Source organism: Panthera onca, chromosome A2, assembly GCF_046562875.1.
Source record: "Panthera onca isolate mPanOnc1 chromosome A2, mPanOnc1 haplotype 2, whole genome shotgun sequence".
Lineage (NCBI taxonomy): Eukaryota > Metazoa > Chordata > Mammalia > Carnivora > Felidae > Panthera > Panthera onca.
In genome coordinates, this window is record NC_138340.1 from 115,220,808 (window position 1) to 115,243,903 (window position 23,096).

General features: G+C 37.9%; 1 protein-coding gene and 1 long non-coding RNA gene across 5 annotated transcripts in view; one reads left to right on the forward strand and one right to left on the reverse strand.

Annotated features, from left to right (window-relative positions):
• Positions 1 to 23,096, forward strand: part of KLHL7 (kelch like family member 7) — a 69,455-nt gene that overhangs the window by 39,915 nt on the left and 6,444 nt on the right. For all 4 annotated transcript variants that reach the window (XM_060632703.3, XM_060632702.3, XM_060632699.3 and 1 more), the window contains 3 exons: positions 5,036 to 5,178; positions 19,506 to 19,746; positions 22,153 to 22,354. In XM_060632703.3, coding sequence (XP_060488686.1) covers positions 5,036 to 5,178; positions 19,506 to 19,746; positions 22,153 to 22,354 — 586 coding nt within the window. The remainder of the gene's footprint in view (positions 1 to 5,035; positions 5,179 to 19,505; positions 19,747 to 22,152; positions 22,355 to 23,096) is intronic.
• The window catches only part of LOC132679278 (uncharacterized), a 49,814-nt gene that overhangs the window by 13,844 nt on the left and 12,874 nt on the right, over positions 1 to 23,096 (reverse strand). The gene's annotated exons all lie outside the window — the stretch shown is intronic.

Genomic DNA, 23,096 nt, shown 5'->3' on the forward strand with positions numbered 1-23,096 from the left:
AAATTTCTATGTTTCCGATATTATCAAAAGCCCTCAGAGTCGCTCCAGGGTCTCTAAATGCTTACCATTCTAGTGTTTAGTTTTCTCATTTTTCACCCTCTGATCTTGGCTGTGCATTTTTTTTTTTTTTTTTTTGCCACTTTAACTATTTTATTTTATTTTACTCTTCTTACTCTTTTTACTCTTTATTTTACTTTAAGTAATCTTAAGTAAGCCCAACATGGGGCTCAAACCCACAACCCAAAGATCGAGTTATATGCCCTACCGACAAGCAAGCCAGGTGCCCCTTAGCAATGCATTTAAAACATAAAACGATGTTTTAACATTTATTATTTCCAGCATTAAAGTTATTTTGTTTTTGTGGAAGTCAAAACTGTCATGCTGCTATAAGTAGAAGTTAAGCTTATTCTTTGAAGAGGCCTGAAATGTGCAGGCAATGACTGTAATATGCTAAGTTAAGTATACTAATGCTCACTCTCCTGGGCTCTTGAATTCCCAGTCATCCTAAACCAAAAACCACATGGATAGTATCCACAAATGGGACCAACTGTAAGATTTCACTTAATGTGATGATCAAGAAAGCCTCTCATAGGGGTGCCTGGGTGGCTCAGTCGGTTGAGCGTCTGACTTCAGCTCAGGTCATGATCTCACAGTCTGTGAGTTCGAGCCCCACGTTGGGCTCTGTGCTGATAGCTCAGAGCCTGGAGCCTGCTTCGGATTCTGTGTCTCCCTCTCTCTCTGCCCCTCCCCTGGTCATGCTCTGTCTCTCTCTGTCTCAAAAATAAATAAAAAAACGATTTAAAAAAAAAAAAAAGAAAGCCTCTCATAGAAGGTAGCTGGAACCTACTTTGAACCATTAAGTTGTTTTTGGTGCCTTATCTGGACATTTCATTTAAGGTATAGCTGGTTTCAGGCACAAAGTTAAGGAAATAAATGAAAGAGAAAGGAGCATGTTCCCTCCTGCCTAGGACATCTTTCTCAGGAGTGGCATTAAGTTTGAGTGTCCTAGTAATTAAATAGTATCACTTGCCTCTTAATTTGGAAGTTAAGTAAAATTTTCATTAGATTTATCACACTGCTACTACTTAATAATATTGTTATGGCATTAGGTAGGTTGACCCAATATTGTCCCTTAAATTGGAAAAGTATTATGATATATCCATACAATGGAATGCTTTGTATTTACTAAAAATATTTTAAATGAATATCTAGTAATTTGGAAATTTTTCATAAGTGGTAAAAGCATGAAATAGTATATGGTATACTATCTTTTTGTTAAATGAAAATAAAGAATTTTTAAAAGACTAGGAATATTTTAATCCAGTTAAAGTGTGAAGAGAAAAAAGAGAAGAGGGTGTAAGTTAGGGACATATCTTTATGAATACCTACATTTAAGCAGTGGTAGAAGGAAAAGAACCAGGAAAGGAGAATTTATTAAACTGCTTGAACCAAAGGATGGTGTCTTGAAAACCAAGGTATAGAGAGAATTTTAGGAAGTACAGCATAGGTGCCCACTAGTCTCTTAAGTTCATAAAGATGAAAGAAAAAATTGGGACCAAAAAGATACCTTTAGATTAGGGCTTTCACCTTTTGGATTTCACACATGTTAATATTAGATTTTTTGTCATGCCTCCATTCCCACACCGTGTGTTATATTTCTGGTTTCATTGGATAAAGCACTGCACCTGTTTCTTCATACATGATGTGAGCTGTTAAAGACAACTAGCCAATCTCATTCAAGTACAGTATTTAGTTCCTATGTAGATTCTGAATTGATTTAGAAACAGGATGGCAGGATTATTCTGGAAATCCAACCAAGTATAGGGATTCCAGAAAGCCAATCAAGGCTCTGTTATTTATTACTTTTTTTTTTTCTTTTTTAAAAATAAAGACAGTAGGTTATTCTAAAATTCCCTGACTAATACAAGCAGCTGAGACTCTTCTAGGCTTTGGGACCTGGGCAGAGCTAAATGGAGGAAAGAAGACCTCAAACCTCCCTTCTTCAGATCATTAATTACCTTCCTAACATCTGCCTTAGCACTGTCTTTTCAAAGGGAAGCAAAAAGCACAGTCAAAGCCACTGCAAAGGGCCAGACCAACTTCTTACTCAAAATTTGCAAGTGACAATACCTGACTCTCAAGGGAATAACTCCCAAAGCAATAAGCCTAAAGAGCAAAGAGCTCCCCAGGAAACATGTCAGAGTATTTGTTTCTAGCCCTGTCCTTGTAGAGAAAAAGCCTACCAGTAAAGCCCTAGCTTATGCTTCCTACAGAGGTCAACACAGTTGGCCACAGTCAGCCACTTTTACCCAGTGGCCTGTCGGTTGCAAACCATTACCTCCTGTCCCTCTCCTTCCTTGCTACCTGTCTTCTCTTGTTGGGAGTGTCCACAGTACACTTGTGCCTGTGTGGAGCCCTCCTAGAGCAGTAGCTCTCAAATTCCGGCATTTCTGATTCACAAAGTCTGGGGTCAAGTATCAAATTCCAGCATTTCTGATTCACAAAGTCTGGGGTCAAGTACAGTAATTTGTATTTTTAACAAGTTTCCAGGCGCTGCTGCTACTAGTGATGGTCAGGCAAGAACCACTATCTCAGACCAGGAACAGGAGGGCTGAAGGGAGGTCAGCAAACTACACTCCACAGGCTAAAGCTAGCCCTGAGCTAAAAGGATTATAAAAACAAACAAATCGAGAGTATGTGACAAAAACATCTGTGGCTCGCAAAGCCTAAAATATTTACTGGCCCTTTCCAGAAAAAGTTTGCTGACCCCTGACCTAGAGCATGTGCCAGAGCCTTGGCTGCAAAGGTCTCCTGCTGTTCCAATACAAAGTGCTTCTACTCAAACTCTGAAATGAAGGAGGTGCTAAATATTGATTTTCATTCCCTCACAAACTTCTCCAACCTCTTTTTATTTGAAAGCCCAGCACAGCATCATGAACAAAGTGTTTTGCGTGTGTTAAGAATTGTTGACATTATTTTGTCTTTGGATCTATAATACTGCACATCATACATAATTCAAAAAGATACAAAAGGGTATATAGTGAAAAGTCTGTCCCCTATCCCCTTGTTCCCTCATGCGGGAGGTTACTTGAGTCTGCATACACATTTACGTACATATCCTTGTATAAATTATGTAACTGTGTATATATGCATAAAACGTACATTTTAAAACACAAATGGTATCACACTGTGTACTCTGCTACATATTGCTTTTTTTTATTCCATGTTAGTTTTGGGAGATTATTCCATGGGTACATATTCCCTTTTTCATTTTTCTTAACAGCCACATACAATACTCCATTATATGGATATACAGTAATTTTTAACCACTTTCCTAACTGAACTTTAGGTTGATAAACTCCTGGAAGAATTAAGAAGAATCATTGACTATAAAGAGTGTGTGCATTTGTAATTTCAGTGGATCACACTATTGCCTTCCAAATAGTAGTACCTGTTCACATCCCCCACCCCACCCCCCCACCCCCAGCACTGTATAGAAGGCAGCATGTGCTTCCCCACACCTATATTCTAACCTGTGTCCAGACAGTTTGATCTTGGCCAATTTGATAAATGAAAAAGTATGATTTAATTTGCATTTCTCTAATTAGAGCACTTCATCTTTTTGTGTGTTTAAGAGTTAGTATATTTAAGTAGTTCTTTTTCTGTGAACTGTGTTCAGTTACTTAATGGAATTTTCTGTTAGTAACTGGTCTTTATCTTGTTAACGGTATCTTTCAATATTTGTCCCTTTTGTTGATAAATATTTTCTTAGTTTGTCATCGTCTTTTGGTTTTGTTTTTTTTCTTTCTGCCATGCAGCAATTTAACTTAAAATTGTATGTAGTTAAGTCAGTTTTTTTTGTTTGTTTTTTTTTTTCACGGCTTCTGTGTTTTCTGCCTTAGCTTTTCCACTTGGGGCCTATTTTTAAAAAGAAAACTGTTGTATTTTTCTCTTAGTACATTTATGAGATTTTTTGCATATTCGGGTATTCTTTTGATTTGGAACTTAGAATAAATTATGAGGTAGGGGTATAACTTTTTCCTTTTTTTTTTTTTTTTTTTACATTTATTTAATTTTTACATTTATTTATTTTTGAGAGACCGAGCACAAGTGGGGGAGGGGCAGAGAGAAGGAGACAGAATCTGAAGCAGGCTCCAGGCTCCGAGCTGTCAGCACAGAGCCCGACACGGGGCTCGAACTCACAAACCGTGAACTCATGACCTGAGCCGAAGTCTGACACTTAATTGACTGAGCCACCCAGGCGCCCCATAACTTTTTTCTTTATATCATTATCTAACATGATTTATTGAGTAACCCACCTTCCCATGCTGGTTTGAAATAATACCTTAAAAGTTTTTCATTGTTAAATGGCCATTGACAAAATGAAGGAAATGCTAAATGAAAAGGATCAGGTTAGATCACAATAATTCTGAACTGTCATTGCATTTTCAAATCATCTAAGGCATCTACTTTCTCGAAGTGTGTATCTGAATTACCATGGGATTTTGTTAAATACGTAGATTCTGATTCACTAAGCCTAGTAGGTTCTGGGGTTCACTATTTCTAATAAGCTCCCAGATGCTAAAGCTGTTGGTCTTTGAACTACATTTTAAGTGGCAATACTTGTGCCTGGGCCCCTCCAACAGAGTTTTTTACTGTATTCGTCTGTGGTAGTTTCAGAGATTTCCGAGGTGATTCTAATGTACAGTTAGGGTTGAGAACTGATAGATTAGGAGATCTGAATTTCAGTAACTATTATTTTGGCAACTATTGCTTGAAGAGCCAGATAATTACCTGGTGTAAAGTAAGTGGGTTTGGCGTTCTTAGCCTAATAGTGATTGCTGAGAATAATAAATTGGTGAGGACTCCAACCCTTACACATTTTCCTACCTTTTCCCCCTCTTTCCTTAACTGCTTTAAAAGGATAATAGAAAAACAGTTACAGAAGTAAAAGCACTATTATATTTGGTTATTTCCTTTTCAAAGCATCAAAGTGCCTAAAGTTTTTGAAAAGTTGCTATATGTTTTTCCACAGGTGGAATGAGGTATCATCTGCTGTCTCCAGAGGATCGAGAGGAATTGGTAGAAGGCACAAGGCCCAGAAGAAAGAAACATGACTACCGCATAGCCCTGTTTGGAGGCTCCCAGCCACAATCTTGTAGATATTTTAACCCAAAGGTAACTGATTTTTATTGTTTTGGTTTTTGAAAGCTCAGAGCACATAAACACTCATCTGCCACTAGTAATAATAGCTCATACGTTTAGAGAAGTTACAGTTTGTGTTGTTCTTTCACATATCTTTTGATATACACAGTTGTCTTCTTTAACAAATAAAGAAATTGAGGCTACTCAGATTTTAAATGTTTCAGTAATTGCTCTGGAATGCAGGGTAGTAACCACTGTACCAAAGAAAATGGAAAACTAGTTCTCCTATCTTATCTCATTTTGTTACTAACCCCTTGCATTCATTACGACTCCTTGTTTCCTTTAGGTGCTATTTTCAATGACAATATGGTTCTGGAGCTGTATGTGGGTTGTTGTTGTTGTTTTTTTTTTACTTTAGTAATTATGTTTTAGTGTAAATTAATACATACTCATTCTGGAAAATTTGAAAACCTAGAAAATCACAAAGAAAACAGATAAAGTTACCTTTAACTATGTAGAAATAATTATCAATTTTAATGTGTTTTCCAGTACATGTTATACCATTTGGACAAGCAGAGCCTGAGTCATAGGTCTAGAAATACAATTTTTAATAGACTATTAATTATAACCTTGAGAAAGGCCACTTACATTTCTACCCCTCGTTTCTTAGTCTTGTATGTTTTGGCTATGGAAGGGATAATACCATATTCTGTTAGTACTAAACGTGTTGCTGGGGCAGAGCACATATCACAGTCCTAAAATATAACACCCCAACCTTGCAAGGTGGTACCCATAACTGGTGTTGAATCTAAGCATATAATGGTCTCTTTATTATTTTGTTGGCCCATTTTTGGTTGATGATAGATACCTGATAAGTCCAGAGCATCCTCTTGACATCAGGATGCTTATCTGATACTTGTTTCTTTGGAGGCAGTCTATGTCATACTGTAGTAGTGATGTACAAAGCATTTGTAATATGGTGATGTTGTCAAGTGTACAAGAGAGAGTGAAGTCCAAGCCAAGTCCAAAGTATTAGTTCCAATGAGGGCAGAGCATTGTCCCTTTAACAGTGGAGGGGTCCCAGTGCAGTTAGCCTGGTATTAGATAACTAACTGGTTCCCGCAAGGTTTGGTAACAAATCAAGGGCTTAGGATTGATCAATATTCCTGACAAAGTGGGAGCTGACTAGTGGATAGCCACATTGGCCTTAGGGCGGGAAAGTATGTTAGCTTCCATAGCTGCTAGCATATGTAGCCTCTGTCATTGACCCTCTGGTCACTCATAAGCCCATTGAGCACAAGCATCAGATTGAAAAGGGAAGGTATAGATGGCAGTCCTATCCATGTAATTATTAAGAGACTTTACTGGTGGGCGCTCTGTTAAGAATTCATATGGGATGCAAGTTTGTGTCCTTTCTAGAGGGCCATCTACATTATCCTTCCTTGAATCTTTCTGTCAACAGTCTTACATTGTTGCTTATTTCAGGTCTGCATCCATCTGGGTGAACCATTAGCTACTGTCAGAATTGATAAAAACTGATCTTAGCCTGTCTCTCCTGAAGGGCATAATGGAAGATAAAAGGAACTACTTGAAATTCTGCCAAATCAGAAGGTTTCTTCTGAATTGTCCTTTAGTACCATTTTTGAAGGGACTAAAATGCTTTAGCAGTCCCCTCTTGACTAGTACTATCACAAATGATCCAAGCTCAGGTCTTTCAAATTCATCAGCTGATTTATCAGGGACCACCTCCGCAAAGACATAACCCTGGTCGAAGGAGAAGACCTCCTAGGAAGGAGTTGTGATTCGTCCTTTCGGGTATTCTGTGCCTTTGGGACCTCCGTAAGTGCAGGGTTATGTTTATAAACCAAATGACTGGTCAAAGGCATGCTATTTGTGATTTGATAGATCAGGTAAAATGGTTCAAAACAGGTTAATGATATGGTCAACCTGGTTTCCTTTGGTGTCAGACATTTGCTGTCTGTCACAACCTAGTGGCCAGCCAGGAGCTATGTACTGAAAAAAATGGGTTGGCCTTGCTCCAGAATCCCAGGGGCATGCTCCGTGATCATACTGGAACATGCCCCAAGCTATAAGCAGCACACTGGTCAGTACATTGATGCCCCAGGATCACAAAGTAACCTGAGCAGCCAAGCCATTCTACTATAGCCTGTCCTACTTAGAAGGTTGTCTCCTGCTCTAGCTTTCACTTGCAACTGGCAGCTTTTTGGTTTACCCTATAAACATATAAAAGTGGGACACTCAGTTACAGGATCTGTTCCATCTGTAGTATGTAGGAGATACTTGGGGCAGCAAGCTATAGCCTTCGTTTCCAAGGAGCTATACCAACATGCTGTAGATCAGAGCTTAATGAACTTTGTCTATAAAGGACTTCATAATAAATATTTTCAGTTTTGTAGGCTACACAGTCTCTGTCATTACTGGTCAACTCTGATGCTATAGCAGGAAAACAGCCATAAACTACATGAACAAATGGGCATGGGTGTGTTCTTGTTTATTTACAAAAATAGGCAGTGATTTGCCAGCCCAGTTTTGCCATCTGTAGGCCATAGTTTGCCAACCCAGCTCTAGACCTGTGCACATCTTTGAACTTTGTAGTGACTATATTCTAGGCTAAGCTTCTGTCCTGTCAAGCACTTGTCTTACCACTTCCTGTTCTCCAGAACTGATCAGAATTATGGGCATCAATATAGGAAACCAGGGTGTGACAACCTTTGGTAAAGTGAGATAGACCAAGGGTCCTGCAGCTTAGATTATAGCATACAGAGTCCTCTCTTGACTTGAGGTCAGACCATGAAATGATTTTGTTTTCCCTGCCAGCTGAAAAGAAATCCCATCGAATGGTGTGGATAGACAGTAACAGAAATACTCATAGCAGAGTGTTAGCTATATACCAAGTGTTAGCAGTAGTTTCAATCTGGTCCAGTCAGAAGACCACACATGACCCTGCTGCAACAATTAGAGGCATTAGTCTCAGCAGTTCTACAAAGCAGCAGTTCCTCCTCTGTTTTGGTAGAAAAAGAGGCCTTACCAAAGAAGGCTTTTCCTTCTTACTGTAGTATTTAACACCACAACCCATGAGTAAATATACTGCCAGATAGCAAGAAGACCTCTCTCCAAGGAGGGAGGGTTGGGTTAGATTGGTTAAACAGCATCATGTTTGGACTGTCCCTGTTGGTCTGGTCTCAACTCATCCATCCGTCTCTGGCCCATTCTTCCATCTCCAGAATATAGGCTGTATTTTCTTTACTAAAGACATCTGGCTTCCTTTCTCAGAAGACTGGTGTCTGGCAGGTACAACAAGGCTTCATGGCCTATGTGGTACAACCCAGGAAGCACAATGGTGTTGTGCTTAAGTGATTGATACACCTACCCATCTATTTCACATCAGGTAAAGTTAAGACTTCTTGACATTTCACTGTTTCATTGTTTTTTAATTTTTCAGGATCCATTTGAATAAAGAGCAGGAAACTTACAAGTATGATCTTTTTTTTCCAAGCAAAAATTGAAATCATAGGAGTTTATAATTCTATGAACCACAGCTTTCAAGTGTTGATAATAACCCCTTCTTTTAACTGCAGTATTGATTTTTACAGTTAAAAGCAAAAAACAAAAACAAAAAAACCCTAACTATACTTGTGGTGAGCAGAGCATAACATATAGACTTATCAAATCACTATGTTGCACACCTAAAACTAATGTAACATTGTGTGTTAAGTATACTTCAGTTTCTTTAAAAGGAAATGAAACTACATTTTGGTAGAAAATATTTTATATTAAAGTAGGTGGCTATTTTGATGTATGGAGGGACAAGGAGATCTTAATTTCATTTACGAGGCTGAGCATTGTAGAATGTGGCAAATGTGGAATGACTCCCAGCACTTTATTTTTGGTGTGTAGTTCTAACCCTTTCCTTGATTTTTTTTTTTTTTTTTATTGGACAGTGAAAAAGAGACACATATTCTATACAAGCCTGAAAGTAAGACTGTAACTCCAGAATTCTCATTCATTGTCTTACTTTGCTCTTATAAATGCCTGATACATACTTAATGTTCTTCCCTGTATGCAACCACAAATTTTTAGGCTTTCAATGGAAAAATTCAAATAATTAAGGAAATAACCAGAAATAAAATTATACTCATTCCATCAATTCTCTTATGCCCTGAAGCTAACACCATTAGAATTCCACTAAATGTTTATTAAATGTTTCTATTAGAAGTATCACGCCCTCCCTTCTTTTTGCTATAAAATTTTATCTTGAAAAACTCACTCATTACTATTATTTGTATATAATATTTTAATATAAGTTGATTAGTCTTTATTATATCTAATATTTAAATAATTGGGAAGGCTGATTTCATTATAAATTATTGTTATTTATCTTGAATCTCCCAAAGTGAACACTATTTCAGTATTCAAGTAGATTGCTTAATAAGAAGTACTATTCAGAAATTATATTTTATTGAACTTAACCTTTCATCAGTTAGAATTCAGAAATTCAGATTTGACGGTCATCAAGTGGGCCCCATTTGTGTGTGTGCTATATGCACCAAAAATTATCATTTTCATTGAATTGATCTCCTTTAAAGGAGGCAATTTAAGCAGTATTATTACTTAATTGAATTGTCTAGAATTAAGGTGGTATCCCTATAAACTATTATCATTAGATATTCCTTGGATATCACTGGTGAGAAGAGGCAAATATATTAATTGCTGACTGAAAAATGATAAAATCTTATTTTTTTTCCTGAGTATTGACAGAAAAAGGAGTCTTGGGTTGCTGTATTGAATTGAAATGATGTAATTCTTGTTATGATCCTTTTATAAAGTCTGTTGAGTCTTCCTTTCTCCCATCTGTACCTGTTTTTAAAGTTTTCAAGTGCTTAGTGATTACTAAAAAAGTTATTTATGTGTAACCATGCTCTACTCTTTTAGTACTGGTATTCTCAAATTGTAGGATGGGAATGTCTTATGATATTAATGCCTAAATAAAAGTTGACTTAATTGACCAGTTTTTATATGGACTGTTACTACCGGTAAAATGATGAGCTCTAAGGGCTTAGAACTTGGTAAAGGTCTTGGCTTGCCACTTCAGTATAGTGGAGAAATAGGAGACCGTGTCCTAGAGAAAAAGGGATTCTGCCTATTCCCTGCCAAAAACAAATAAGGACTGAGACCTAACAAGGTAAGGGCCAGAGCCTGTAAATTACAAAGGCAGAAAACCGTATGGTGCCGTGTCGTATGAAACCATCAGGTTCAGAAGGATTACCCTGAGTACATTTTCTCATTCAGAACTCTGACAGATTCATCACTGAGCTTAGTGTCTGGCCCAATGTGGACACTCAAGTTTGAAAGGATGAATACACCAAGATAACTTTATATATAACACTTCACAAGCAGTTTTGTCAGTTTTATAGGACTGGGTTTAAACATAGGTGGGCCCTAAATCAAAAGAAATGAAGTTACCTTCCACTCAGAACACATTTTCCTGCTGGAAATATTGTTTGTTATAGGTATCAGTGTGCTTCACAGTGCTTTTTCTCACAGCATCATAGCCACCTTACCTCTTAAACAGGCCTTCACTGAGGAGACAGTCCCATTCTGTGATCAGGGTGGAAATGGGCAGTTATACATTGCATATTATTTTAAAAGACATGTACACGAAGAAGTGTAAATCTTAAATTAAAAAGTTAATAAGGCACATGGGGAACCTAGAAGAGCAGGCTCCTTTGTCAAAGAGCAACTCTTGATCTCAGGGTTGTGAGTTTGAGCCCCACATTGGATGTAGAGATTACTTAAATAAAAAATTAACAAAGCTTGTATGAGAGTGTATCAGTTGTGTTTGCCACCAGCAAAAGAGTGCTGTAGAAGCAGTGCACAGAGGTAAAAGGAAGAGCACTGCTCAAAGGATCAGGAGCGCCCATAGGAACAAAATATCCAAAGTGGGCAGCAGTCATCCCAAGTGGATTGGATCCTGGCTGTGTACCCAGGGGCCGACATTGTTGGAACGCAAGTGTGGGTCACCCTGGGTATCCCTTCAGCTTCGTTAGTTGTCGTTATAATAGGCATCCAGTGGTAATAAGGTCCTCTGCAGCTTGGGCACAGTAGCTGTTCCGTAAGCTTGTTTGCATGCAGTTTGGTTAGAGAGGCGGTACTCACATTCATATGGAAGAGACTGGAGTACATTCTGAAGTAAATTCTCAGGAGAGTGCTCTTCCTTCCTAAAATGTCTTCTAAAATATTGAGAGCCTCAGTTCTTCTCTCTTCAAGCATCTCCACCACACACTATTTTGTAGTTTTATTCTAAAATCAACCTGACAGCCCCTTGCTGTCACCCTTCAGGGATCTGTTTTCTTTTTGTGTTTAGTCACTGCGTCTGCAAGAAACCCCAGTGAAGTACAGCTAACCACAGGAGGGATGATACCAGACTCATTCTCTGTAAGCCATAGTTATCATAAATTAACAGATCAATCCCCTAAAAAAGTCTGGGAGAGAGCAGAAATAGAGCTGTAGTTTTATTATTTTGTTTTGTTTCTGTAATAGAGCAGTAGGTATTTGATTAAGGGGTGTAAGGGGGAAGGAATGAGAAAACTAAACATGGCATCTGTGTGTGGTGGTGCTTTAAAGACTCCAGCCATTCTGAAATGAGCCGGAGAGTAGTGGGCATATGAACACAGGACTACAGGGATAAGGGTCAGGTTGAGGGTAATCCTCAGAGAAGTAGAAAAATTACCACTACCATGGCACTTGGAATTTTCTCTTGGCTAATTTGGGTAATTGTTCATATGATGACCCAGAGGCACAGTAAGATCTGTCATCCTAGAAGTATTAAATCACGTCCAAATAGGTTTGCTGTGATTATTTTCTTTGAAAATTGATGATCAGGTTTTAAGAGAAAATTATCCTCAGTGGTTATAAACAACAGAACATATTGTATGGACTATGTCCAGAAGCAGGAAGCAGTTAGAGGCTGAGGTCAGTGAGGAAGCCACTGAACACAGCCAATCAAAAGTCCCAATATGGGATGGACAGTAATGGCCTTGTTGATATGAAGAGCTCCACCTGAGTTGGATTTGTCCATGGAAGCTTCATGGAGGTTTTCTTGAGGGAAACTTACTGGTAGAGTTTGGATAGGAAGAAAGAGAAAAGACAAGAATATATTGAATCCTAAGTATGTTTGCATCTTTTTGGTTTGATAAGTATGGTTATTAAAATTTTTCATGTGAGCTTCCAAAGTATTACTTAGCTGAATGGAATCTAACTTTGTGCTTTAAAAAAAGAAATTAGATGTAGGTGGAAGAACTGAAGGACTAGGCCATTGGTCATTTTTCTTTTGTGATGCCTTTTTTTTTTTTTTTTTTTGGTTCTTTTTCTTTGTTTTATTTGTTCTGTTGGTTGGTTACTTTTTTTTTGTTTTGTTTTTGTAAATGAAAGCACCTCTTTAGGAGAAAGCGTTTCAAGTTTAGGGTATATGAACTAAGGCAAATCAGTCTTTCTAAACTTCAGCTTTCTGGTCTATTAAGAAAGTTTAAAGCTTCTCAGCATTTGTGTGAGCATCAGTTATGTTCATTTGACTCCATCTTTTCTTTGACCTTCACTCACTCAGCTTCTCCCTGCCACATCTTTAGGATTCTTCATCTTCCATATTTAAACATAAAAAGGCTTCTCATCTTCCTTTGTTCATCTCCTTTGTCTCTTCACCTTCCCTAACTCTTCCAAACCTCTTGCCCTTGTGCAGCATCTCCCCTACTCTGTCCATCTGAGACAGCAGATGTTCATCCCATCTAGTGAGAACAGTTTATTAAAGGAGTCTGTTACTGCATTTCAAGATTTGGGACAGTCATTTAAAGCGTAGTGTGCCTTCCCGTGCCAAGATTTGCAAGTTAGGGCTGTAAAGGCAGATCTTGTGTTGAAGTAACTGGCAGAGCGCTAGCATAGGGGCGCTTCATGGATTCTCCACGCAAAGCACAAGGGCTGTTATAAAGCCTAACATCCTTCTCAGGGTCCACTTTTGCATTGAGCTTCATTTCATAGTTAAATTTCTGAGTAATTCAGGTTTGAGTTTTGTTTTCTGGTGGTATGGTATTCATCTGAGAGTTGAAGGGAAGACATTTTGTGACTTTATAAAGCCGCAGGTTTTTTGTTTTAAAGTCGGTCCCACGCCCAGGATGGAGCCCAATGTGGGGCTTGAACTCATGACCCCCAAGATCAAGATCTGAGCTGAGACTGAGTCTGACACTTAAACCTACTGAGCCACCCAGACACCCAGCAGCAGTTATTCTTAATCAGTAATTCCCTTTCATCAGGTCTCTGCCCTTCCTTCAGGCTCCTTGCTAATTTTAACAATCATTAACAGCTGAGAAATGGCCACTTACATGCTTGTTGTTCCTTATTTATCTCACAGTTTACTACAGCACAGCCATGCCCCACCCACCCCCACCCAGCCCCCACTGTGGAAGCCCTTTCTTCCTAACTACAATGCTGTATTTCTTGAAGAACTTAAATTACAAGAGCAGTTTCTCCTAATGGCTGATTATTTAAATCCCTTTCTGGAGTTTGGAAGGTTAATATGTTCTCAGCAATATTTGTGTGACCCTGTTGAAAATAATGTATTTCAAAATGGGTATGGCCTGAGAAATTACTTGGCATGATCAAATGTTTACTTCTGAAAACCAGAGTGCCCTGGTAAGTGTGCTGTTTGGAAGGAAGGCAGAAAGACTGCTTCTGATCTGTCCTCTAGTTGAAACTCAGCCTCATAGTATAGTAGCTATTTATGTGTTTCAGTTCTTAAAACCTGAAATTAATTTTACTTCCACCTTTGTGTTAAAACATTAGCACTATTATAAACATCTGCTCTGAGAAGTTGTTTCCCTTGTACCATACTTTTGCTACCATTTGCCTGATTGATGTATTTACTTTTTCTGTTTGTTTGTTTTTAATGTTTATTTTTGAGAGAAAGACAGAGTGCAAGGGAGGGGCAGAGAGAGACAGAGACACAGGCTCCCAAGCAGGCTCCTGGCTGTCAGCACAGAGCCCGACATGGGGCATGAACCCATGGACCACGAGGTCATAAACTGAGCCAAAGTCGGACGCTTGACCGACTGAGCCACCCAGGTGCCCCTACTTTTTCTGTTTAAATAAACACATGTATAAAATTCAAATATAGCAAGACATAAAGGAGAAAGCCAAAGCACTCCCAGTATCAAAAGACAGTTCTCAGAAGTTAGTGAATATCATTCCAGTCCTCTCATTTTACATATATAAGATCATACTGTACACGCTATCTTGTAAAAACTATTTTTTACTCTTTCGGCATTTATATTGTGGAAGTATTTTCATGTCAGTGAAAATACCATCCTTTCAAAGGGCTACAGAGTGTTCCGTCATAGGGATATAACATAATTTATCTGAAGCTAAGGATATACCATAATTTGTTTAATGCTTATCTTCTTCATGCACATTTGGCCTAATTCCCATTTTTCCCTGTTAAAATACCCCTGCAGTGAAACATCTTGTATATGCCAACTTTACACTGTCCCAATTTTTTCTGGAGAGTAAATTCCTAGGAGAAGAATTGTTCTAGCTAAGGATAAAGATGGAAACTCTTTCAGTTTACCAAAAAAGTAGATAAAAGCTTGGTTCCTAACATCAGCTACTGTTTATTGGTGGGTCATAGGTTTCCTGTACCTCAGTAGTGCAGCCACCAGAGGCCCAGGGACTAGAGTGACAAGATGCACACTGGAGTCAGTATAGTTTAAAGACATCACTACAATGAGGAACTGACTCATTGGACTAGGAACCCCGTGCAGCAGCATCTACAGTCTTTGACCTTTAGAAAGTCAAAAATGAAGGTGGTTCAGCTGAAAGACATTCCCACAAATCTGGCCTATCTCCCAACAAAAACATTCCCATCAGTACGCTAAGCCTTCGGCCAAATACCATACAAAGACATGGGGGAAATCACTGTTTTCAGAGAGGCTGTGGTTTTAGTGCTCAATTATTATTTTTCTAAGTGATAAGATATGGAGACTGTGCATGAGGACCTCAGTGGCCCTCTCGCCAGCATCTTGATTGGTAGATGAGGGTGGTTCAGGTCCTTTGATGTCAAGTCAAATGCCCAGAGTGACTTAGCTAGAAATACAACAGGAATAAGAAGAACCCAGATTATTCCACTCCCAGTCCAGTGTTCTTTCTAGGAGGTCCTATAAGAAGATTTTTAGAGAGCAGGGCAGCGTAGGAGTTAAGAGCACAGCTTTGGAGTCTTGACAAATTGGGACTTAAATCTTGGATTCACTACTTTCTAACGCTGTGATCTTGACATGGTACTTAACTCTCTAAGATATCATCATCTATAAAATAAGCTCATTCCTCATGGAGTTATTGAGGAAATTAAATAAAATGTTTTAAGATATTTCAGCATAGCTCCTGGAAGGGGAAGTGCTTGAAATAAGTCAGATAATGGCTTTACAGAAAGTGCTTACAATTTGGACATTGTAAACTCAGATTAGATTGACTCCTTGAAGTTTCTGCAAGAAATCTTAAGGGTTTTTTTTCTTTTATTTATTTAATTTTTTTTTTGCTGTTTTGTTAATTTTGTTTTCCTTTTTTTCTAAGACCCCATCTTTCCTATGTTTGCTTGGTTTCCTCTCAAAATGATCCAAAATAAAATTCTCGAGTCTTAAAAATAAAAAGTATTTCTTTTATTTTGGATTTTGCTTGTCTTGATTGTTAAAATATCTGTGTGTGGTGTCTTTATTTTTTGAAGATTCATGTGTTTTCAGAATGCAGATTGTATAAAATCAGTCCTTACTCTCAAGGAAAACAGCAAGCTGATATTTTTGCCTTGAGGGATTTAGAGAGGCGATTACAGCCCCTCACCTCAAGAAGCATTTCACTGTAGTACCACACCACTGCTGGAAAATCATACAGGACACGATGTAATGGAGTGCTCAGTCATCAAGCCCAGACTTAAGTGTGGTGGGGATTCAGAAAAAGACAGGGAAGCCTACAAAAAGGAAAGAAGCCTTGAGCTTGAAAAAAATGTTGAATGTGGTATATATCACAGCAGAGACAAGAAAGGCTAAGGACAAAGGAAGACAGGACTTTATACACGAGTGTATATGTGTGTGGATGCATAAATGAGTGATGTGTCAAAACTTCCTTCTACCTGTGTCTTTTCCAGGCTTTCCAGTTATCCCATTTTCATATCAGCAGTCAGGCACAGAAACGTGCATGAAATTGATACTCAATAAAACTTAACTGAGTTACATTGTTTTTAGAGTAACAGTTCCATGCCCACACATATACAATGTAACTCTAGTGCTATGTATGTGCCTGGACTTACAGGAAAGCTGCGTGTCTAACTTGACCTGTAGCCTAGGAGCTCAGAGCCATAAGCAACCCTTCCTCTACCTGCAGGCCCCAAGTTGGGAATGGTCCTATTGCTAGGATAAGACCTGGCATTCCTACCCACAGAGGCTTTAAGTCAGACTTCTAATCTGTATTTTTACCCTCTCTGCTTGCTCTCTCAACTGCACACATTATCTCCTAGGCAGTATAACAAGTTATTAAAGGGCAAACATCAAATCACCTTCTTAGTATTGTTTTGGATGAAGTGTAGATGGGGGCAGTTAGTAGATGGGAGTGAGATCTACCATACGTACATGTGAGTAAAAAAGCTCCCTTCCCTCAAACATGGATACAACCAAAGCCAGGTATTTTCAAGCACAGGTGCATACCTGTGTATACCTGACAGGTGTATTTAATGAGCTAAAATATAAAATATTAAATTTTAGCTGAAATGAAGTCGGATTTACATTCTAGGTAAAATTCTTGCAAAGGTTATTTCATCTATCTGCCTTGAAGATGAACTCTTAGGTAAGAATATTATATGTAGTTAGTATTTATCAAGCTTAGCGTCTACAATGTACATTGACCAATGACAGTACTTGGAGAATTGAAAAAGATTTAAAAATTTGAGGATTTCTAAAGAAATCAGGGCCCAAATTGCAAGTAGATACAAGCATGTGCATGTGCCTATCTATTCCTGGTCACACATGTGTGCACACACACTGGATAATCATTTTTCCCTTGAGCTTATAGTTCTAAGAGCACAATTTATTTTAATTCTTAAATCTGAAGCCTAAGCCCTATGTGACAGGTACATATGAGAACTCATTTATTCCTTACTCAAACCCTTGGGTAGTATCAAAAGTTAGAACTATTCTGTTATCAAACTCTTGGGAGTTATTTGTTTTGTTTTGTTTTGTTTTCGGAACTTCATATCCTAGCGTCTAAATGTTCAAACTCATCAACTAAAAGAAAAAGTATTTTGTTTGTGTGTTTAATCCCAGCTCATACATGGGCAGTTATTTTTAATTTGAAGAGTAGCGGGTCTTAGAGATCATTTAAAAGGATATATCACCCACTTTCTCATCCTGAAATAAAGGAAGAGCAGGAAAAGATAATGTTCTTGAGAATATCTTTAGAAATTATGGGAAAGTTCCCATACTGCTTTCTAATAATATCAAATAAATTGGGTGTAAAAGTGGCAAGACTTGAGATTCAGTGAACTAACAATGTATTTTATGAATGAAACTGAAGTTCTCTACTTATAAAGTTGGTCAGGTCGGAATTATGAGTAGATTTGCAGAATATGTAAGAGAGTCATTAGTTTACTTTTGAGGGATCATTCCCTGTAGAGTATGGTCATTACTTTCTCTCTTATTTTTTTTTTTTTCATTCTGTGGTATGCAACTCTAAGAAAACAAATTTTTAAAATAATTTTCCCATTTTTCAGTGTCCATTGAGCAAAACAAACTTTGGGAAAATGTTATATTTATCCTATAGGTTTGTATGCCTGCCATAGGTATACCACTGAGTAACCCAGGGGGATCCCAAATTGAGAATAAAGCAAGGATTAAGACTCTTGTTTTTCTAGGGGTGCCTGGGTGGCTCAGTCAGTTAAGCATCTGCCTTCAGCTCAGGTCATGATCTCGCAGTTTGTGAGTTCAGGCCCCACATCAGGCTCTGCACTCAGTACTGAGCCTGCTTCAGATCTTCTGTTGCCCTTTTCCTCTCTGTCTCTCTCTCTCTCTCTCTCTCTCTCTCTCTCTCTCTCTCAAAAATAAAAATAAACATTAAAAGAAAAAGAATTTGTATTAAAAAATAAAAAGTCTCTTGTTTTTCTGGTCACCTAAAGAGCAGAATGTTCATCATCACAAGGAGTCAAGGTGCTCTGCATAAGGGGCTCTTTTTCCTGAGACTTCCTGGTGTTGTATGATGCTTTGATCTAATCTGATGAATGCCTAAAACAGTGGGCGCTAGTGTGACAGATATCCATCAGATTTTCCCAAAGGGCACTGAGCGTTAATAATCACACACACACTGCTTTGCTCAGTGACAGCAGGAATTGTTTGGATTTCTGCCAGTCCCAAATTATTTTTAGACATTTTCAGAAAGCAGCAGAAACACTATAGCTTCCTTGTTCAAAAAAAAAAAAGGGGGGGGGGGGTGGAATCAAAGATGCTGTAGCTTTGGGAGAATCCCCATACATTTACACAGAAAAAGGTATCCTTGGATGTATCAGACATAGTGAGGAAACTAAATGGTGCTGTGAACCACCCTTATTGTGAAGTACTGATTATGTGCTCATTTTTAATCACTGGGAAGAAAAAAGTGAGCTTCCAGCCTAGTTGAAACAGATTCTTCAAGTATTCCATAGTAAATATCAAGCTTTAAGAGTCCATCTGAATAAACTGGCTCAACTGAATATTTTTAAGTTAATATTACAGAAGTCCACAAAATACCTTCTCGCCTTAGATGTCAGGAAGATCACAGCACCTTAAACTTCATGTTAGCCAATGATTATTTACATCTCTCAGTGTATCTGGCAGGGAAGGGATGGCTAGAGTTACATTTGAAATAGGCCTTTTTCTAAGTAACAAAAGTACTTCACTTATTTTAGAATTTTCTTGTATTATTATGCTTAGTAACAGAAGGAATAGGAGACTGGTGGTAGGGATGCATTCAAATGTGTGACAGTTTAATCTGGAGCCAGAAAACACCCAAAGCAGCCACTATCTTCCTCTCGCCCTCTGCCCCCACCTAACCGACATTCTGAAGAAATCACACAAGATTAAGTTAGATAATGTCTCAAGCCAAACATTGTGATATGTACTCTAGTAAATTAACAAACTCATATTTTGTATTTTCTCAACTATGTCTTTGCCTCATCTGTATCAATTTGCCTCATCAGATCAATGCCTCATCTGATCAATAAGATAAGATCATCTTATCATCTGATAAGTTTTGCATTACTGACCATTTATTTCCTGTTACAGGATTATAGCTGGACAGACATCCGCTGCCCCTTTGAAAAACGAAGGGATGCAGCATGTGTGTTTTGGGACAACGTAGTGTACATTTTGGGAGGCTCTCAGCTTTTCCCCATAAAACGAATGGATTGCTACAATGTCGTGAAGGATAGCTGGTATTCCAAACTGGGCCCTCCGACACCTCGAGACAGCCTTGCTGCCTGTGCTGCAGAAGGCAAAATTTATACATCTGGAGGTTCCGAAGTCGGTAAGGACTTACTTGGTATCTTTGTTTGCAAAAAGTGTTTTACCAAGTATCTTGGTAAAGTTTCTTGGCTTTTCATATTTATATAAACAACTGGTATGGTCTTTTTAACATAACTTACATACACATCTGTCACATTGTACAGCCTATTTCCCTGAAGGTTTACCTTACTTCGTTAATTTTACAAGAACTTCAGCTTCCTGAGTTACGTTAACTGTCCCATTTTTCTCTCATGCCGTCTAGATTTTAGTTCTATGTAGATTGCTTTAAGATACGTAATATTTGCTTTAACGATTTCAGAGTGTGGCTCACTCATAGACTCTTTAAGATTTCTTTACTACATTCTTGCTTTTAAAATCTATATTGCCTTTTTAGAACAGCATATGGGCTTGGGTGTAAAACACCTTTCTCTTTAATGGATAATTTGTTAGCATCAGGAGTGGTCTTTTTCTAAATGAGTAGTTTTTCTAAATGAATATTCTAGGCGCAGACTGGATATATAATAGCATTTACATGCTTTCACCTTTTCAGATAATTTCTTTAGCTAAATAATGGGTTTATAAAGAAAACTAGAAAGACCAAGTAAACCTAAGGTACAGAATTTAAATGTTAATTAAGTCTTTATTTTCTTTGATAATTTTTATATTAGGCCAGAGAATGTTTTACTTTTGGTCAGCATATTTATCTGTTTGATGTTTTTACTCCCCCACTAGATGTCAAAAATATTTAGATTCTAAAATATTAGAAAATTTAAAGTTTTTTTTAAGTTTATTTTGAAAGAGAGGGAGCATGAGCAAACACTGGGGAGGGTCCGAGAGAAAGGGAGAGAAAGAATCCCAAGCAGGCTCCGTGCTGTCAGCATGGGACCCCATGCAGGGCTCGATCACAGCCTGAGCCAAAATCAAGAGTTGGACACTCATCCTCGTGACACCCAAGAAACCCAGAAAAATTAAAGATTTTTAAAATGTGACTTAAGAAGTGACCTTTTCCCCCCTTTCTTTTTTTCCTTTTTTTTTCTTTTCCCCCCTTTAAAAGCATTCTTCATAGAATGTCTATGAAGACATTTCAAACACAATAAATACTAAAGATAATAGAAAGTAACTGTTCTATAGATATACTTTTTATAGAAAGTATAATATGTAACTTTACTTCTTCAGCAATTACTGAGTTTTTTACTTAAATAGTAATTTCTTATATCTGCCACATACCCTGTATTTCCCCTTAATATCAACCAATTGAATCTATCAAATTGAAAATGTTCAAGGGGCGCCTGGGTGGCTCAGTCGGTTAAGCGGCCGACTTCGGCTCAGGTCATGATCTTGCGGTCCGTGAGTTCGAGCCCCGCGTCGGGCTCTGTGCTGACAGCTCAGAGCCTGGAGCCTGCTTCGGATTCTGTGTCTCCCTCTCTCTGACCCTCCCCCGTTCATGCTCTGTCTCTCTCTGTCTCAAAAATAAATAAACGTTAAAAAAAAAAAAAATTAAAAAAAAAAGAAAATGTTCTAAAAGTTAAAAAGAAGTTAATGTTAATCAGGACGGTTGCTTCTTCCATTTGTTATTCCCTGAATTTTGCCTTCTGTAGAGACCTTGGTTGTGGTTGAGAATTATAAGGGTGTTGTTAGCATTAGCAAAGTCCAGAAGAGTGGGAGATGAGAAATCATTTGGTTAAATTTTAACGTTTTTCTTCGGAAGGAAAAAAGCACCTGTTTCTTCATTAGTATTATTTCTAAAATTCTCTATTGAGCCCCTATAACTTGCAGAAGTTGCAAAACAGGATGAATATATGTTTTGCTATTAAAACATATAATCAAATTACATCAGAGTCATGCAGTGGTACCTTGAGAATATACTTCAGAATGGCCCAGCATGACTTCAGGGCTTACTCACACAACCACTAAGAGTAGTCAGGAAGAATAGTTTTGTTAATGGTGCAGTGACTATTACAGAATGTTAAATTATAATCCTTAGAATATTATCAGATCATAGTTTTCAGGGTTTAAGGTATGGATTTATCATCTATAAATAACTATGGTTTCTCATATCTCTAATTATCCAAACATTTGAAGTTTGGATAATTCCCATCATGCATAACTGGGCTTGAAGACATACATAATGTTATTTATTTAATTTTTCTTCTGAATTCAAACCAATCTTTTCCTAAATTACCAATAAATAAGTATCTTCAGCAGATCCTTTTTTTTTTTTTTTTAATATTTTCTAAGGTCTATACAAACAGGGTTAGCTTTTTCTTAAGCTATTCCTACATTTTGCTGTTATTGTTAATTAAGTTTAGAAAAGACTCTACAACTGTAAATTCCTCCCTCCAGTAACTAGGGACTTACTTCTACAATCAGCTCACTCCAAGCCCACACACACACTAAGCTAAGTCTGGTTGGGCCTTTTCTTTTACAGGAAACTCAGCGCTGTATTTATTTGAGTGCTATGATACAAGAACTGAAAGCTGGCACACAAAGCCCAGCATGTTGACTCAGCGCTGCAGCCACGGGATGGTGGAAGCCAACGGCCTGATCTATGTTTGTGGTGGAAGTTTAGGGAACAATGTTTCTGGGCGCGTGCTGAATTCCTGTGAGGTTTATGATCCTGCCACAGAAACGTATGTATCAGTTTAAAAGTCCTATTTTAAAATCATGCAAGAACAGACCTGTTCTTAAGTCATTGAAATCACACTGGGTATAATTCGTCTTTTAAGTAACATCGTTCTTTAGATATAAGGGTTTGTAAACTTATGTGTAGAAGTGTGTGGGAATAACCTTATGCATAACTCATTAAAACTACACTGTATAAACAAAAAAAAAGTCTTCTTTCAGTTAATTGTATGTAAGCTCAGAGGAAGAAGATGGCAAAAGGCAAAGGAGCCCAACAGAAGAATTTAGTTCTCGTATCAAGAATGTGCATACACTTGGGAATGTGCTAGGTTTGGGACATTCATGGCCTGGACCACTCCTCTATGCTTTAAGAAATGGCTTGACCTTATATACCCTGTGGGAGCTGCTTTCTTTCTGTTCTTGTTTGTGCAGCAGATGCTGTGAATGGGACAAGTATGACTTGATTCATCAAAGTCATAAAATACTTTTGTTTGAGGTCAGGAAATGTAGGGGAGGACAGGGAAAAATTTATGATCAGTAGTAAATTTGCCTTTAATTGGGAATATCATATATTGATTGGTTTGTATCATTAATAAATTGTACCCCTAGGTATAATGTCTTAATTCTGAGTTTGTATGGGTAGATACATATTTTTCCAGTAAGATTATTCTTAAATCCAGGAAGTAAGTAACTGCTTTTTTAAAGACAAAATGCTAAAGAAATAAATGGTTAGACAGCTTTTCTGACCTT